This window comes from Sturnira hondurensis, unplaced genomic scaffold, assembly GCF_014824575.4.
Source record: "Sturnira hondurensis isolate 20B ecotype Veracruz unplaced genomic scaffold, ASM1482457v3 Scaffold0021555, whole genome shotgun sequence".
NCBI lineage: Eukaryota > Metazoa > Chordata > Mammalia > Chiroptera > Phyllostomidae > Sturnira > Sturnira hondurensis.
The window spans coordinates 1,245,542-1,263,441 of record NW_028094186.1 but is presented as its reverse complement, the minus strand read 5'-3'; the positions used below and the strand labels follow the sequence as shown (position 1 = coordinate 1,263,441).

General features: G+C 56.4%; 1 protein-coding gene across 1 annotated transcript; it reads left to right on the top strand.

Annotated features, from left to right (window-relative positions):
* The first annotated feature begins 1,596 nt into the window (after positions 1-1,596).
* On the top strand, positions 1,597-15,627 carry EXTL1 (exostosin like glycosyltransferase 1). The gene is made up of 12 exons (XM_037032913.1): positions 1,597-3,233; positions 8,317-8,413; positions 8,726-8,833; positions 9,999-10,118; positions 10,683-10,815; positions 11,014-11,120; positions 11,956-12,045; positions 12,955-13,041; positions 13,386-13,546; positions 14,415-14,586; positions 14,734-14,916; positions 15,411-15,627. The coding sequence occupies exons 1-11, from the start codon at positions 2,464-2,466 to the stop codon at positions 14,914-14,916; spliced, it is 2,028 nt and encodes a 675-aa protein (XP_036888808.1). The 5' UTR covers positions 1,597-2,463; the 3' UTR covers positions 15,411-15,627.
* Positions 15,628-17,900: the final 2,273 nt, after the last annotated feature.

The following is a 17,900-nucleotide window of genomic DNA, read 5'->3' as shown; positions in this document are numbered from 1 at the left end:
TACTTCTGAGCAAGAATTCCAGATCTATTTGCTCTAGAAAGCCTAGCCCTTCCACCAGGTTAGGCTGATGATGAGACATTGAAGGCCAGGAAAGAGGGTATGACTTGTCCAGTGTCACATACCGTGCCTACAGAAGGAGCAGAAGCCAGAACTGCTCCCCCACCTCGCATCCAGTCCCCTGGGTACATCCCTGGCCTCCCCTCAGGCGGGGTCCAAGGGTGGATTATCACCTACTATGGGCAGGAACTGCTCTGAACCCTGGGGGTGCCCAGGGCTGGAGCTGGAGTGATCTCGTGGGCTCCTGTGGGGTTTCGCCAAGGTTTGAACTTATCTGTGCTCAAGCAAGTGAGAGCTGAGACCCGGAGGCTCCTGCAGCCGCACTGGTTAATTTTGCAGTGAGGCACCCAGACAGCTCAGAGCTGGAGGAACAAGCAGCAGCAAAGAAGCAGCAGATGGGTTTCCACGGTGATTGCCTCCTAGAGCTCGAAGTGTCTTCTTTCCTCTTGAATGGAGATGGGGGTTGCAGCAGGAAAAACATGGGTGCAGGAGGAAAAAAACAAGTCCTGGTCCTGATCTACCTCAGATGGAAGCTTAGTGTCCCCCTTGAGCAAGTCATGTCACCTTCCTCTGGGTCTGAGGAGGAACAAAGGATACCTTTGTTAGGTGCCCACTTTGTGCCAGGCATTATCTCATTTAATCCCCCTTCCCAGCAAGCCTTTGTTCCTGATATCTCTGTTATCAGCATTTCACAGAGGAGGAAATAAGCACAGAGAGGTGGAGTAACTTGCACAGGAACACGCAGCTTGTTAAGAGCACCTGAGCTGTGCTCTTAACCACAGCACTATATAGACTCCAGGCCCCTTACACCCAGGAGACTAGGCACATACCACCTGGAGATTTCGTGCCCATCCCAGAAAAGGGAGGGTGGAGGAAGCGGAATCAGGCTGCAAGGAGAGAACACTCCAGATCCAACACAGTGAATTTAGCCTTTACTTTCTGCCTGGGCACCTTGGCCAATATGACACCTGCCACCTCAGGCAGGAAGCAACTCTAGGCTCTGGCAGCCTTCAGACACCCTCCACCACCCCCGGCTGCCCTGGGGTGTGGGGTGGGGGCAGCTGAAGGAAGAGGGACCAACCTGGAAATAGTAGGGAGCATTGAGCATTTGCCCAATGCCCTCACCAGGCTACTTAACACCTCACTTACATTATCTCTGACTTGCAGACTCCCACACTCAGACCCCCAGCTGGAGTGGCCGTGGGGAGCTCTAAGGACTAGGAGCTCAGGGTTCAAATCCCCAACCCTGCCTCTTAGCTGAGTCTCCTTAAAAGGTTAACATCTCTTCTCTGAGCTGCACTTTTCTCATCCGTAAAAAATGACAGTGGTAAGCCTCTGCCTGGAAGTGTTAATGTGAGAGTTTAGAGACGGGCTGTGATAGCTCCTGGCAAACTGAGGTATGGTCCCTGCTGGTTATGATTAGCAAGTCGAGGAAACTGGTTTGGAAGGGGTTAAGTGGAGACCCTGCCTCCCAGCCAGGAGCGAATCAGCGCTGCCAGGGGAGGGGCCCGGCTGCCACCAGGAGAGAGATCGAGACTGGCCAGATGTTGCCTGGAGAGGGAACGGAGAAGACACATCCAAAGGGCTTGTTCGCCACAGGGGCAGGGTCTTGATGCGGGGTCCTGCCCTCTGCACCGTGACAGCTCCAAGCCGGAGGGTGCAGGGCCGTCTCCCAGGGGTTGCAGGAGGAGGGGCCAAGCTGCCTGAGCTGGAGACAGCAGCAGGGTAGGAGAGGATCAGGACCAACAGCCCTGCTGGCACCACAGCCAAGGGGCACCAGCTGCATCCAGGCCTTGACCTCAGCCGACCCTGATAGCCCACATGGGGCACTGGGTCTAATTTTAACTCAGCCACAGGGCCTGCAGCCCAGGAGTGCTTGTCAGTGGGCACATGGGTGGCCAGGGCTGCTCTGGGGCTGCTTAGGCTGAGGAAGGATTGGGGAGACCACCCATGCTCCTTCTAGCCCTGCACCTTGGCCAAGCCACCTCTTGTCGGGGCTCTGACAGGTCCCCCATGGCCTGGCAGAGTGTACGCTCCATCAAGGGCCAGGTCAGGGGGTTCAGCCAAGAAGAGAGGACACAGCCTCGCAATCTAGACAGCGGTTGCATCAGTGCCCAGGGCAGAGGCTACTGCTGGGAGAGCAAAGGTTGGCTTGGTTGTCCAAAGGCCCAGGAAGCAGAGTCCTGACCACAGGAAAGCGAGGCCAGAAAACTGGGTTCTACCTGGCCTCCGTGTGCCTGGTTGGCGACTTGCTGTTTGACTTTAGGCAGGCAGCCTGCTCTTCACAAGTCTTGGTCTTCCCATCTGTACAATGAGGGCACTGAACTAGGGTGATCCCAGCTCCAGCGACCCCCACTTCAGGCCCCTGCTCCTCCTACTTCCCCCAGCCCTGCTGTGGGTGGCCACATGCAGTCGTGGAGAAGGAAGTCCCTGTGGCTGGCACTGTTGACCTCCTGGCTTCTTGGCCTCCTAGGAATCTTTCCCCTTCTGCGCCTGGCAGTGCCCACCAGACCTCGGGCAGGGCCCCCCCAAGGCTGGCCCCACTGGCTGGATGCAGAGCTCCTGCAGAGTTTCTCCCACCCTGGGGAGCTTCCAGAAGATGCCCCTCGACCTCCTCAAGCCCTCCGTAGTGGCAGCTGTGACTGGGGAGCTTGCTTTGATGCCTCAAAGTGCAGGGGTGGTAGCCTCAAGGTATTTGTGTACCCAGCTTCTGGACCCATTTCTGAGACACAGCACAAGATCCTGGCTTCCATCGAGGGATCCCGCTACCACACATTCGACCCTGCGGAGGCCTGCCTCCACCTCCTCAGCCTGGATGCATGGGCTGGAGAGTGCAGCCTGGTGCCACCCAAATGGGACGGAGGCAAGAACCATCTGGTCCTCCGGCTCCATCCAGCCTCCTGTTCCTGGACCTTCCAGCTGGGACAGGCAATGGTGGCCGAGGCCAGCCCCACAGTGGACACCTTCCGACGTGGCTTTGATGTTGCCCTCCCGATTCTCCCTGAAGCCCACCCATTTCGAGGTGGGGCTCCTGGACAGCTGCGGCAGTACAGCCCCCACCCCAGGGCGGCCCTGCTAGCCCTGGCGGAAGAGAGGGGTGGGTGGCACACTGCAGGTACCAACTCCTCTGCCTGCCCCTGGAATGGGCGCTGTGAGCAGGACCGTGGACCTGAGCAGTAAGTGGAACTCTCCCCCTGGGGGCTGGATGAGAGGGGTCTGTAATAGGAGTGAGCCCAGAGGTCAGGGTAGAGGGCAGGATTGAGATGGGAGAACCAGCTACAGTAGGAGGGAGTCAAATTAGACAGCGGGGAACCCTACCACCTGGTTCAAGGCAGGTTTTGGAGTTCTCCCTTGGGGATCTTTAAAAACATAAAAACATAACTCACTCTTACTCTTGTTCACTTATGCCAATCCATCCTTCGCTAATATTTTATTTAACACTTCTATAGTGTTTGCTCTCTGCTGAGCCCTTTCATAAATAATGATTATAATAAGATAATACTCATTGCGATCATTAAGGGCCTGCGTACCAGTCACTGAAGCTCAGAGAGGTTAAGTGGTTGTCCCAGGCCATCCAGCCAGAGAGAGAATGGCAGTATTTTAACTCAGGATCGCCTGTCTCCAAAGCCTCCAGCATCAGCATTCTGAGTTCTAAGGGACAGTTTGTTTACGGTCAACCCTGTCAAATGCCGCAGAGCCGCGGTGATCAGTCCCAGATGGGAGCTGCTCCTACGTCCAAGGAAACAGTCTTTGGTTAGAGCAAATATGAATTGGGTTAGACCTACAGAAGGACTTCCTGCCAGTGGGAGTCCTGAATACATATAAAGGGCACTGGCCTATGGGACATGGAGAGCTCATTTAGAAACTTCTCTCTACCTGGCCTAGATGGGTGACACACCTTAGGTGATAGAGCAATGAACCCCTAAGCACCCTGACCCCTCTGCACCCCCAGGAGGCCAGCAGCCCCCAAAGGTTGGCTGGCTGGGCAAGAATGAACATCTTCCTGAGGTTGTCCGGGGACCCTGAAGCAGGGCGTTCCCTCTGCATCCCCCAGGGCAGACCCGAGTTGGAGGCTGGTGCCCTGGCCTCCTCCCCTTGCACGTGCTCAGGCACATCCCTGCTCTCTGCTGGCACAATGTGGGCTATTCTGAGCTCCACTTCCCTCCCAGGGGTTCTTCCCTCCCGTGGCCACACTCTGTTTTTGCCTCTGCTTGGGGCTTCTGGGGCTTCTCTCAGCCCAAGGGCACTTGTGGGAATGAATCTCCCTACGTCCTCTAGGGAGCCCCCCAGCCAGGGGAAGTATGGAATTTCCCCACCAGCTTCCACAGCCTTTCGGCCAGGACCCTCGCCTAGCAGGCATTCTCGACAGTCACCCAAAAAGCCAGGATCCCCCAGGGAGCTCAAGCTCAGAGCTCACCTTTGGTGACAAGGGTCTCCACTCATCATGCCCCGTGTCCCTTTTCTGACTTGGCACTTCGCTATTCTTGCACAGACAGTTCTTTCAGCCGACTTTAGTTACTGCTAAACACAGCAGGTTTTACTGGTGAATCTGGAAGCTATTGCAGCCTGACCCTCTCGTAGAAACTGAGAGTTAGGGAGCTGCACACAGTTTACTGATTGGCCCCACACTGGCCAGGACTCGCTGAGGTTTTCTCATCAGCGTGGCCTTCCCTCTGAGTAGCATTTTTGATAAGTTTACTTCCAATGCATGACACCTGGCAGGCTCCAATAATGTCATCTGAACATCAAGAAGTTCTCTCTTCGGCTTCATCTCTCCCACCTGTAGTCAGTCAACAGGAGTCCTAATCTCTGGGGCAGTTTGAGTCTCAGTTTCCCTGAAGTGCCAGGTGGCTGCCTGAGCAAGCCCGACAGTGTAGGGACAGAGGGAGGGAGGGAGGGAAGCCTGCAGCCGCAGGGCCGGCCCTGGAAGGTGGCCTGCGTAAACAACTGCTGGCCGGAGAGAGAGGCGATTCACCACTGTCCCTGCCACTGTCCCTGCCACTGTCCCACATTCACTGAGCCGGCAAGAGAGAGGGGGAGGGGAAGAAGTGAATGTCCAGGGAAAGCTTGCTCTGGGCCCGGTGCTGGGCCACCACACGTGAGTCATGCCTACTTCTCTGTTGCCCTTCAAAGGAGGTATTCGCGTTTTCACTCCAGGGCACGGGAAACGGAGGCTCCGAGGGGTAGAGCCAGCCCAGGGCCTTTGGTGACAAGCTCCTTGATTCATCTCAGCCTCCCTCATGCTTCTGATCAGGCTCTTGGCATTGGGCTTAAACCCTGCACTTCTGGCTCCAAAGCCCATGTTTTTCCACCTTTGTTGGGCAGGTCTCCTGTTGCTTTGGAATAAGCCTCCACCCATTGAAATTGTTACTTATTTTCATGAATAGGGGATTCATTCACATGGCACAAAATTCCAAAGGCACAAAAAGGCATACAGTAAAAACTCCCTCCCACCCCACGGCTGGCCACCCCGCTTCCCTTCCTGGAGCCAAACAGCGCTGCTGGTTTCGCTGCTGGTTTCTCTCGTGCCTTTTCTGAGGTGCTCTGTGTGTGTACAAGCAACAGGAACCTCTGCTCTCCCGCTTTTTAAATTTGTTTATTTACGTAAGTTCAATGGAGGTTTTAAAGTCCCCTGGCCCATCTCTACCGGGCTCAGGGGGTGCAGTGCCTAGGGCCCATGATGCTTTTAGGGGTCTGTGAAAGTGTTTTCATTTCTTTCCAAATCAGGAGAAAAAAAATGAGCTTTTAGTAGAAGAAAATATTTTTGTGTATAATATTAATATGTTCGTGTTTATGTCAACACATCAATTATAATTTTTATCCATTTTTTTTATGGCAGAGGGGTCGCAAAGGCCACAGGAAGTGCCCCGGGCATGTGGAGGCAGGTGGGGCCACATGGGCGCCAGCCTTGAGCCCTGAGGCCCTGATTCCGTGGCAAGTATCTTACATGGTCACGGAACCCTGAGACTTCATTGGCTGTTGCCATAATAACCCTTCTATAACACACACATGCAGGTGCTCCTCTAGCCTCTGCTTGTTTACCTCTATTGATGGGGAGCTCACCACCTTTCAAGGCCACCCACTGACTGCTCACAACTAGCTCCATTACTAGAACTTACACCAAAACTGACTTTTCAGACATAGGGTCCATTGGTCCTGGGTCTAGCCTCAATGGCACATTGAGAATTCATTCATTTATCACCCAGCGAGTGACCCATTCTCTGCCAGGCGCTCCCCAAGGCCCTAGAGACACCGAGATGAGGGAGGCACAGCCCTGTCCTCAAGCAGTTTGGTTCTGCAGGACAGACAAGTCCCTGGTTATGATACACACTGTTAAGCACAGAGAGGTTGTGCAAGCTGCCTGGCTCCTGTACTTCAGAGCTATGTGACTTCTGCAGGCCTCGGTTTCCGCATCTACAATATGCGACATTAACGGCACGTACCTCCTATCTCATAGGGCTGCTGTGAGAATGAACTGGGGTAATGAAAGTCAAGCACTTAGAACAGTGCCCGGAACAAAGTATGTGCTCGATAAAGGTTAGCTTGGTCCATTACTGCTCCAGCGCACATAAGGGCTGTGGAAGCAGAGAGGAGGGAGCCATCTCTGGAGAGATCAGGAGGGCTTGCTGGAGGAAGTGATGTTTGAGCTTAGACATTAAGATGGAGTGGAATTCCTTGGGCTGCAAGGAAGGGAGGGATGCTCCAGGATGAGGTGGAAGGACATTCAAAGTGAGGGGACAGCGAGGGCTAATGAGGGCTGAGGGGCATAGTTCATTCAACAGGCTCTTTGTTTCTGGGCTCTCTGAAGCCTTAATCTTAGGCATTTTTAGTCCCTTAAGGCTTTACTGGGGGTGGGGGCATGCTATAGCTGGCTGATGCTGCCAATTTTAATGAGGTGGAGGGGGTTCTGCTGTTTAACTCGCTGCCCCTTTCACGGAGAGCCTGGCGGACACCCAGCACTGCAGAAAGAAGGCAGCGGCCCTGGGTGGTTCAAATAATTCAGGGTCCTGAGTAGCACACCTTGGTTCCAGTTCCCGCTCCGTCCAACTCTGGCTGAGACCCTGAGCTCATCTTTGAGTCTGAGACTCAGTCTCCCCATCTGTTCAATGGGGGTTGGCCCAGAGGTTGACTAAGGACTCCCAGGACTGCTTCTTNAGGTGGAGGGGGTTCTGCTGTTTAACTCGCTGCCCCTTTCACGGAGAGCCTGGCGGACACCCAGCACTGCAGAAAGAAGGCAGCAGCCCTGGGTGGTTCAAATAATTCAGGGTCCTGAGTAGCACACCTCGGCTCCAGTTCCCGCTCCGTCCAACTCTGGCTGAGACCCTGAGCTCATCTTTGAGTCTGAGACTCAGTCTCCCCATCTGTTCAATGGGGGTTGGCCCAGAGGTTGACTAAGGACTCCCAGGACTGCTTCTTGGAGGTTTGGGCTCAGGACCAAATACGCTGAGGCTGAGGAGGATCCTGGGACCCCCTGGGCCCTATTCGTCAGTCCTATTCTGAGCAGGCTGGTGAGCCCAGGAGTCCTGCCTGCCTGCTGCCCCTGCCCCTAGCTACCTAGCAGCTAGGTCATGGGCACCACTTCTGTGAGCGGGCAGTCCCAGGGAAGTGGCTCCGAGGAGGCTGTGACCCCTCTCCCCACCAGGCACACACAACCCGAGTGTGGCCCTGCAGCTGGGGGAGGAGGTGGGAAGAACAGAGGAGGCCTGTCCTCCGGGTGAGGGGCCTCTGGGCGGCAGCTTCCTGTGTGGTTCCAGGCTGGGGGCCCAGCCCACCTCACGACAGAGGAGCCTTTCACAGGCCTGGGCTCTCAGGGTTGGGGGTGGGGAGGCAGGGCGTGGAGACCACTCAGGTGAGGGCTGCCTGAGAGTCTGCGTGTGGCCGAGCTGTGGGAGGGCTAAGTCAGACCTGGCCTTGGAAAATCAGGTCCCAGGGCTGCCCATTTTGCAAATGAGGAAACCAAGGCCCAGAGAAGAGAAGGGAGGTTTCCCAGACCAGCAAGGGCAGGGGCAGAGCTAGAACCCAGGCTCCTGCCTGTGGGTGAGGGGTGAGTGTGAGGCTGGCGCTTGTGTAGGTGTATCAGTGTGTAGCTGTGCTTGTGCCTGAGTGTTTGTTGACATACAAGAACACAGTGCGGGGTTTGTACCTTGTGAATGTGGGAGTGCTGCTGTGGGGGCTGGGGGGCCATCAGGTGGGCCAGGTGCTGCAAAGGGCAGCTGTCTCAGGCCTTGCGTACCCTGGGCCCCTCCTGTGCCTCTTTAGGGTCCACCCTGGGGCAACGCTGCCCAATGCCACTTTCTGCCTCATCCCGGGCCGCAGCCGCCGTCTTGATGCCTTGTACTTCCTCCAAGCCCTGCAGGTACAACCCCAATTTGGGCAACCCTCATCCCTGACCACCCCCCCACACAAGCTGCCAGGGTCCTCTGGGCCCTAGGCCAATGGGAAGGAGCCTCGGGCTGCCCTTTACTCCTTTACTCTGGGACTCGGGTGTGCCCGCGGCCCCATTCATCCCACCCTCTGTGGAACGACCCACACTCCCCAAACCACTGGTCTCTCCCCCTTGCTCCTTGCCCCCAACAGCAGCAGCAGCTGCCTCAGAACTGGGAGGTGGGCGCGTGTGTGTGTGTGGGGGGGCGGGACCAGGCTCCCCAGTGACACCCCCACCCCCCAGGCTGGCTGCATCCCTGTGCTTCTCAGCCCTCACTGGGAGCTGCCCTTCTCCGAGGTTGTCGACTGGACCAAGGCGGCTGTCGTGGCTGAGGAGAGGCTCCCACTTCAGGTGGCCCAGGGCCCTGCCCGTGGGGTGGGGACTGGGCCCAGGACATGGGAGGGGCCCCAGGATCCCAGCCCCCAGGCCAGCCCCTGTTCTCATCCCCATGCCCTGTCTATGTAGCATGTTGATGACTTTGCTCCCCAGTCCCAAGCCTCCAGGACCCCACAGGGAGGCAGACTCCTGAGGGTTCTGAGAGCACATTCTGAGTCTCTTTCAGCCTCAGTTTCCCCTTTTGTACAATGGGAGGAGAACGAGGGCAGTTGATCTCCATGGGCCCAGCCCCATGGGTCCATGATCACTTAAATACCCAATGTAAGGGAAGTCCCCCCCACACACACACACAAAAAAAAAACCCCAAATTGGAGTGCCTTGATGAGGCTTTGGGTGGCAAAGGAAAAGACAGTGACTTTTCCATCTGATGAAACCATTTTGCCCGGCTCTGGGAGATGTGGGTGTGAGCCTTGAATCCGCCGAGAAGGGAGAACGGTGCAGGGAGCTAACACCAGCAACTGATGCGCACTTAACCTCCACACCACGCTGAGCACCTAACGTACACCACCTAGTTTAACCCTTACAACCACCCTATGCAGCAGGTACCGTTATCGTCCCCACTTTCCACACGAGGGAACACTCAGAGAGGTTAAGGAGCTTGTCCACAGTCACGTGGTTACCAAATGGCATTTAAACTCAGCTCTCTGTGACCCTTGAACTCTCCGTGCTATGTTACCTGGGACTTGGCCGAGGGTGGCTTCTGCTAACTCTGGNGAACAGTGCAGGGAGCTAACACCAGCAGCTGACGCGCACTTAACCTCAACACCACGCTGAGCACCTAACGTGGACCACCTAGTTTAACCCTTACAACCACCCTATGCAGCAGGTACCGTTATCGTCCCCACTTTCCACACGAGGGAACACTCAGAGAGGTTAAGGAGCTTGTCCACAGTCACGTGGTTACCAAATGGCATTTAAACTCAGCTCTCTGTGACCCTTGAACTCTCCGTGCTATGTTACCTGGGACTTGGCCGAGGGTGGCTTCTGCTAACTCTGGAGAACCATGGGAGAGGGCTTCTGGTTCCCAGACCCCCAAGCCCAGGCTGCCCTTGCCCCCACCAGGGTCAGTCAGGGCCTGACAAGGCCCCACGCCTTCCCCTTCTCTCCCTCCGCGGCCCAGGTGCTGGCTGCCCTCCGGGAGATGCCCCTGGCGAGGGTGCTCACGCTGCGTCAGCAGACACAGTTTCTGTGGGACACCTACTTCTCCTCAGTGGAGAAGGTCATCCACACCACTCTCGAGGTAAGGGGGACTCGCCCCCCCACCCCCCCCACCCCCCACCGCACTGGGCTCCTGCCCCACCCCTCTGAGGACAGCTCCCCTGCCTTGTTTGGGCTTCCCCCTTAAAGATGCTTCTGGGATGACGCTGAGACTGGCGCTCTCTGATGAGTCCCTTCCCCAATGCCGGCCTCAGTTTCCCCATCTGTAGAGGGATGGCTGTGGCAAATAGATTCCAAAGCACGTACCAACTCAGCTGATGGGCACTGGCTGCCCTGGGGCTGTGCGGGAGAGGCTCTGGGTCTGGAAAGACTGTCGGAGCTGTTGGCAAGGCCTGTGACCAGTGAGGAAGGAGAGGGAGGCAGCCAGCCCCTCAACATCCACCAGGTCCGGACACCATCACCGAGAGTCTTGTGCTCTGGATTTCTGCATCTGAACCCTTCTGTCCCAGGGGTCGGGTGCCACAGCTGCCATCCCTCCCCCATAGCCTGAAGGGGAGGTGCGGGGCTAGCCAGGTCCTCACTTCCTGGGACCTGGTTCACTGCCACCCTGGCCACTCCGTCTGCAGAGCCCGCTCTCATTTTACAGATTATTCAGGACCGGATCCTTGGGGTGTCTGCCCATCCCTCTCTGTTGTGGAACAGCCCCCCAGGGGCACTCCTGGCCCTGCCCACGTTTTCCACAAGTCCCTCGGACTTCCCCTTCTATTACCTACGGCAGGGTATGTCCTGGGCATGGGGCAACCTGAAGTCCCCTCACCATCTCTCCTCAAGTTCCTCCAAGTCTCAACCATAGAGCCCCACCAAGGCCGCCCCCAGGTCCCAAACATCTCTCCTGGCTCCCAGGCTCCCCAACCCCGGTCACTCCCCAGAGGATTCCGTCCCCTCCCACCCTAATAGTCTGTGTCTCATTCCCCCAGGCTCTCGCCCTGCAGGCAGGTTCAGCGCCCTGATCTGGGTGGGGGCCCCAGGCCAGCCCCCCATGAAGCTCATCCGGGCGGTGGCAGGCTCCCAGCACTGTGCCCAGGTCTGTCCCCTTGCCAGCTGGGATCCAGGGTGGGGGGCAAAAGACAGGGCAGGGCCCTTGAAGACACCTGGACCCCAAAGATAACCACTCGTTTTGGGGAGAGGAGGCACGAGGAGGACTTGCAAGTGTCCTTGCTGCTTCTTCAAGTCCCACGTTTCTTGTCCTTTCTCCCACCCCCGTCTCTGCCTTCCCATGGAAACTGATGACTCCACCTAAAAAGAGGTACCTCTTGGGAAGGCCGGAGGAATAAACACACCTGTGTTCACTCACTTACTCACCCAGCTCCCTTTCTGAGCACCAGGCCCCAGGCTTGATGCTGAGGATGCCGAGAAAAGGCAGAAAAGGGCTATCCCCTGGGATTCAGATTCAGTTAGCATCTCCTAACACACAGGCTGCCAAATGCACCTTCCGGAGAAGCCAGGTAGACTCTTGAGAGTATTTGCAGAAGGGGGAAGCAGTGGGCTCAGCCAGGGCACAGATGGAGTGGCAAAGACGGGCCATATGAGCTGGGCTGGGAATGACAATGGAGCGGGAGGAAGAGAACGAAAATCTTCGAGAGAGGGTGGGTATGGGACACGTGGTCAGGACCCAGCTAGGGGCTACCACTCTCCTGAGTTCTAATGCCAAGGGTGACTAGCTGCCTTCGTGTCCCTGGAACTCCTGCCTTGCAGGACCCCAGAGGCACGAATAGGACAGCAATGAAAGGACCCTGGCTCCAACCATCTTCTCCCAAGCTCACATATGTAGCTGCTCACCCATATTTCTTCCATCCTGAGAAAGAAAGCTCTTGGGATCTTTCTGCCCCAGACTTCAGTAACACCCCCTTTCCTCCTAGATCTTGGTTCTCTGGAGCAATGACAAGCCACCCCCAGCCAGGTGGCCTGAGACAGCAGTGCCCTTGATAGTCATCGAGGGGCACAGGAAGGTGAGGGGTGGGGAGGCATGGAAGGGGTGGGCTCAGCCCTGGAAGGCTGGGACCTGGGGAGGGCATTTACTCGGACCTGAGCCAAAGCTGGACTTCGCGTTGGACCTGAAGGAATCAGACAGGAGGTTTGCCTACAGGCCTAATAAAAATGCTTCTCTTCCATCCCTGGCCCTTGTGAATTGTGCTTCCAGAGAACTGGGGTTTTATGAGACGAGGAAAGGCAGAGGGGGTACATGGTGTTTCAGGTGAGGGGTGGAGGAGAAACTGGGATCCCGAGGAAACATGGACAAATGGGTCCAAGAGGGGCAACTTCTGCCAACCTGGGTTGGCACGAGGCACCTGCTTGCTGCACGGTTCTGGGCAAGTCCCTCATCTCTGAACCTGTTTCTTTCTTGTCCTCACCTGAGGACACTGCTTTGAGAGAGAGAGGAATGGGAGAGAGAGAGAAACATCAGTCAGTTTCCTTCTCACATGCACCCCAACTGGGGATCCAACTTGCAACCTGGGTATGTGTCCTGACTGGAAATCAAACCCACGACCTTTCGGTCTATGGAATGATGCTCCAACCAATTGAGCTACAATAGCCAGGGCTGGACCGGTTTCTTTCCAGTGAAGGATATTTGACAACCCCTTCCAGGGTTGAGGTGAGCTTCCAACAAGACAAGGGAAGAATCCTGGGATGTCAGAACTAGAAGGGTCCCTAGTCACCAATTCCCCCGTTTTACCAAAGAGGAAATCCAATTCCAGAAATGTAAAATATGTTCCTCAGGTCCAAGTTCAGAGCAGGTTTCCGTTTTCACTGCCTTTTCTTTACAACATGCCTGCAGGACTCCTGCTTAGCACACACTCGGATACGCACTGCGGGGGCCCGGGCAGCTTCCCACAGCTGAGTCACCTCTCTCACTGCAGGTCAGTGCCCGCTTCCTCCCGTACAGTGCCATCAGCACCGACGCCATCCTCAGCCTCGATGCCCACAGCAGTCTTTCCACAAGTGAGGTGCGGACTGGGCCCAAAAAGAGTCCAGTGTGGGTGGGGACTGAGCCAGAGGGCCCTGGTGGCCCCTTGGATCCCCAGAGCTGGGAGGGCCAGGTGTAAGAGACCCGGTCTCCCGCTTTTGAAATCACCCCAGCACGCTACTCAGCCTCCTCCTTAGAAATCTAACAGAAGCTTTCTACAGACTCTTTTGAAAACACTTTTTTGTCAGCTCTCAGCTGCAAATTTCCCCCTAAGCATCCTCTGGAAACTGTCATGCTCTTACCTCCTCTTCCTGAGTCCAGGCTGGCCGTGCGTCCATATCTCTGGATGGCCCTCCCTTGGACCTCGCTGAAATGTCTCCCCAGGTGGACTTTGCTTTCGTGGTGTGGCAGAGCTTCCCGGAGCGGATGGTGGGCTTTCTGACGTGGAGCCACTTCTGGGATGCGGCCCAGGGTGGCTGGGGCTACACTGCCGAGAGGGTCAACGAGTTCTCCGTGGTCCTCACCTCAGCCGCCTTCTACCACAGGTGCGGGTGGTAGCCCTGGCACCAGGATCAGGGGGCCAGCGACCCTCTTTAGAGCAGGAGCAGGGTGGCATGGGAGCGAACACAGCCTGGAGCCCAGAGATCCAAGTTCAAGGCCCAGGCCTGTCATGTCCCAGCTGTGTGACGGGCAAGTCTCCTCATATCTCCCGAGGTTCAGCTTCCTTATCTATAAAATATATTCACCTCATAGGGTTGTGTGATAGTCAAATGATAAAAGAAATTTTAATAAGTTAAAAAAATAAATGCACGTGTGATGAGCTGGGGACTGCACAAGCACCCCAGTCTTGGGGCAGGGACCGAATTCTGGAGGGCCTATTTAAACATGTTAAAGGGGTTCCTTTAACATGTTTAAACCAAACTCGGAAGCTCTCACAGGGAATCCTCAGTACAGTGAAGAATACCCCTGACGTCTGCGGGGCCCGGGTTGTTCAGTAGGAGGGTCGTGTGAAGCAAGGCTCACCCGGAGCAGCACCATCCCCGTTAGTCCACATCCTTCCAGAAGCTGTTTTTGGGCTGCCACATTTGACGGCCTTGGAACCGGCTGATCCCCCCTCAGTCTGGGTCTGAGTTCATTCCTCCGGGCCTGGGGTAGGGTCCCCAGGGAGCAGTGAGGGAGGGGGCAGGGGTACACCATTGGCTGCAGGCAACCCACAAAGCACAGAACAGTGGGGAGAGGTTAGTACTTACAGTGGGGGCTCTCTGAAGCAGCCAGGGCTCAGAGGGGGGAGCAGGGCTTTTTAAAAAAGGCTTGGAGATTGGGGTCAAAGGGAGAGTGTCAGGACTGGGAGGATGAGGCCTGGGGAGGGGCGAACTTGGTCGCAGCCTCTCCCTGCCTTCCCCCCTCACCCAGGTATTACCACACCCTCTTCACCTACTCCCTGCCCAAGGCTCTGAGGAGCCTGGCAGATGACGCACCCACCTGTGTGGACGTCCTAATGAATTTTCTGGTAGCAGCAGCCACCAAGCTGCCCCCTATCAAGGTGCCCTACAGGAAGCGGCATCTGGAAGCCAGACCACCACTGGTGAGGATGGAGGGGCACTGGGAGGAGAAGTAGGGGAGAGTTCCCTTTCACTGGCTAACCCAAATTCTTTCTGCTGCGGAGGGGCGGGAGAAGGCTGGGTTCAGAAAGACGGAAAACCCTCCGACGTATTTCTCTTCCCCTTCTTAGATGTCTAGGGGCCTGGGGCCCGCGCCTGCGTTGCAGCCCGCGGAACATGATTGCATCAACCGGATGGCGGCAGGGTTCGGCCACATGCCCCTGGTGTCCTCTCGCTTCCGCCTGGAGCCAGTGCTCTTCAAGGACCCGGTGTCCGTGCTGCGAAAGAAGTACCGCAGCCTGGAGAAGCCCTAAGGAGGACCCACAGAAACCCCTTCCTTACTCCCTCGGGCACTGCACCTGCTTAGGGGAGGTGGCTCGCTCAGATGTTCCCTCCCTAGAGACATCTAGGGACCCAATTAAGGCGGCCAGTTGGTCAACACGTCAGATTCCGATTGGCCAATCATAGTCACAGCACCCAGAGGGGGGCGGGACCTCACCCCACTCTCCAGCCCAGCAACAGGTGACTGTGCCTCTGCTAGTGCCAATCACTCTGCCCAGCTGATTTCTACTTGTCTTTCAAATCCTCGCCTCCCACAGCGACTCGTCTGGACCCCGCCCCCGCCCCGCCCCCCCCCCCCCCATCCTGTCTCCGGATCGGTTTGGTCTCTTCTGTGCTTTTATAGCGGGGTGTTTCCTCCAGTCCCGGCACTGTGTGTGCTACCTGGTCGCGCATACCATCAGGTCCCCGGACTGGCCTTGGGAGCCTCAGAAAGGCAGGGTCGTGTTCTCCTTCTCTACCCTGGCACGTGCGCTATGAATATTTGACGAAAAGATAATGGAAGAAACATCAGCTGCCTACCTGGCCCTGGGAGGCCGGGATGTGGACAGGAGTGAGGAGTCGAAACTCCATCCCCATCTTCGGGGGTTTCCAGTCCTGTGGGAATACAGACCCCTGCGTTGCCAGGCGCGATCCTCGAGTCCCAGCTACGGAGCAAAGAGGCGCTGGGAAGCTAGCTTCGGCTTCCTTCCTTCCTTCCTTCCTTCCTTCCTTCCTTCCTTCCTTCCTTCCTTCCTCCCTTCCTTCCTTCCTCCCTTCCTTCCTTCCTTCCTTCCTTCCTCCCTCCCTACGGAGCAGAGCGGGAAGGGGAGGAAAGGGATAAGGAGGCCGGCGATCGACCCCTGCCGCGCCGGGGACCCTGGACTCAGGCTCGGCGGTCGCCCTGCGTTACCAATCCTGGACCACTAGAGGTCAGCGCTGCTCCGCACTCCAGTAGGGAAACTAGGAGGCTCGCTTGTGCGCAGCCTGAGGTCTGAAAACTCAGCGGGTAGGGGAATATCTGAAAGAACAGCTCCACTTTTTGGCCCCCACACTTAGGACCAAGCAGGGTCATTTCTAGGTGGGCTGGGTGGGAGCAGAAGCTGGAGCGCCTTTAGGTAAGAGTGGAGTCGGGGAAGGGACGCCGGGTTCTCCGGGGTTCATCCACCTGGAACTGGAATTATCACTTCCGAAATAAAGCTAACGTCCTCGCTGCCCAAACTCAGGCTATAAATACTCCCTAGGCAGCTGCTCAGGGGAGGCACCTGGAAGGGGGACATTTCCAGAGGGGTGGGGGTAGAGTTGGTCCAGCCCAGATCCAGGGTGTCAGGTGTTTTTCTGCTTTGATGGCCTCTCTGCTTTGGAAACTCCCGTGACGAGTGCCCTGGCCAGAACATGCTGTCCCCCAAGGCCTCTACAAGGCTTCCCACCCCCATCCTCTAGCTTGACCTCTACCCCCTGGATGACTCAGGTCCTCCTGGGGGCTAGTCATGGCTGCGGGTGCTGAGAAGCTCTCCCTTGGGAGGCATGGGGCTGCTAGATTCTTGAGGTGGAGGGGAGAGGGGGAGTTACAGAAGATGGGAGACAGCCTGGCCCAGGATCAAGGGCAGTTGAGGGTGGGTGAGGAAGCGCACAGCTGCAGCCCAGGCAGCCTTCCCAGGGCACAGGGCTCTGAGTGCCAAGCCCAGCCAGGGGAAAGAGGCACCTTTGCCTTCCCCCATCACAGCTGCGGCACCCAGAACACTGGAATGCCTTGGCAAAGCCTTGCCCACGGGGAGGGCAGCGCAAGGCCCAAGGACTCACACTGTAACAACATGCAGCCCAGAGCAGGTCCCCAGCCCCTGCTGTAGGGGAATGACTCCAGACCTGCCTCATACTGGCTATGTGACCCAAGGTTGCTCTCTGAGTTTTCTCATCTGTAAAAATGGAGCATCGCAATGCCTGTAGAGGGGGTTAAGGACTTGGCATAGAGCAAAGCTCAGGACACAGGTTCCTGGGGCCTGCAATAGCTGAAGGGGCATTGAGTCCCCTGAGATTGGGGTGGAGGGCAGCACGCCAGCAGTAGTCCCCCCCCTGCACACACTTCCAAGTCAACACAAAATGACTTGAGCCCCACTAATTTTGAGGGGCTTAAGAACCCACTGGCCTAGGTCACAGGTAACCCTGATGTCAGTGCTAGAAAGGCAGAGTCGTCACTTCCCTGCTGAGAAGAGAGAGGCTCAGAGGGGGAGGTGAGTAGCTAAGCCCCCCTCCTCTTGTCACGGGTAATGACAGAGCCTAGACAAACTCAGTGCTGCCCCTGGGGAGGCCGGGAAGCCCACCGGGCTCCTCAACAAGGCAGCCTCAGGCTGCATCTTCCAGGATAAAGATAAAAGTAACCACTCTTCACTGACCAGGTGCTTAGCAGACTTTGGCTTCCGTCCTCACAGCAACCCTGTGAGATAAGTGTTAACATTCTGTGCAACTGGAGACAGCTTTCCCCATTCGTTTATAAACACAGTCCAAAAATAAACAAACAGTCCTGGCTGGTGTGGCTCAGCGGATTGAGTGCCCCCCAGTGAACTGAAAGGTCGCTGGTTCGATTCCCAGTCAGGGGACATGACTGGGTTTCGAGCCAGGTCCTCAGTTGGGGGCATGTGAGAGCCAACCAATTGATGTATCTCTCTTACATCTGTGTTTCTCTTCCTCTCTTTCTCCCTCCCCCTCTCTAAAAATAATAAATAAATAAATAAATAAATAAAATATTTAAAAGAAAAAAACAAACACACACACTTAAGCCACCCCCTAATTCAGGAACCTTCACACACCCCCAGGAAGCCAGCATCTCCTGGGCCTCTCCTTGTCTTCCATCCCCAAGTTCAGAATAGGTCAGGCCATACTGGCAACAGCTGGCTCCAACAGATCCAGTTTTAGGCTGAGCTCCCCAGGACACTGTCAGGCTGAGGAGTGGCCCAGGAGCTTCGAGGTGGTTAGGGCAGGA

Bases quoted from the DNA above. Each gene is read 5' to 3' on its own strand.
- EXTL1 (XM_037032913.1), top strand. From the start codon at position 2,464: ATGCAGTCGTGGAGAAGGAAGTCCCTGTGGCTGGCACTGTTGACCTCC. The intron at 10,816-11,013 runs GTATGTCCTGGG...TCATTCCCCCAG, and splicing joins CTTCTATTACCTACGGCAGG to GCTCTCGCCCTGCAGGCAGG. The intron at 13,547-14,414 runs GTGCGGGTGGTA...CCCCTCACCCAG, and splicing joins TCAGCCGCCTTCTACCACAG to GTATTACCACACCCTCTTCA.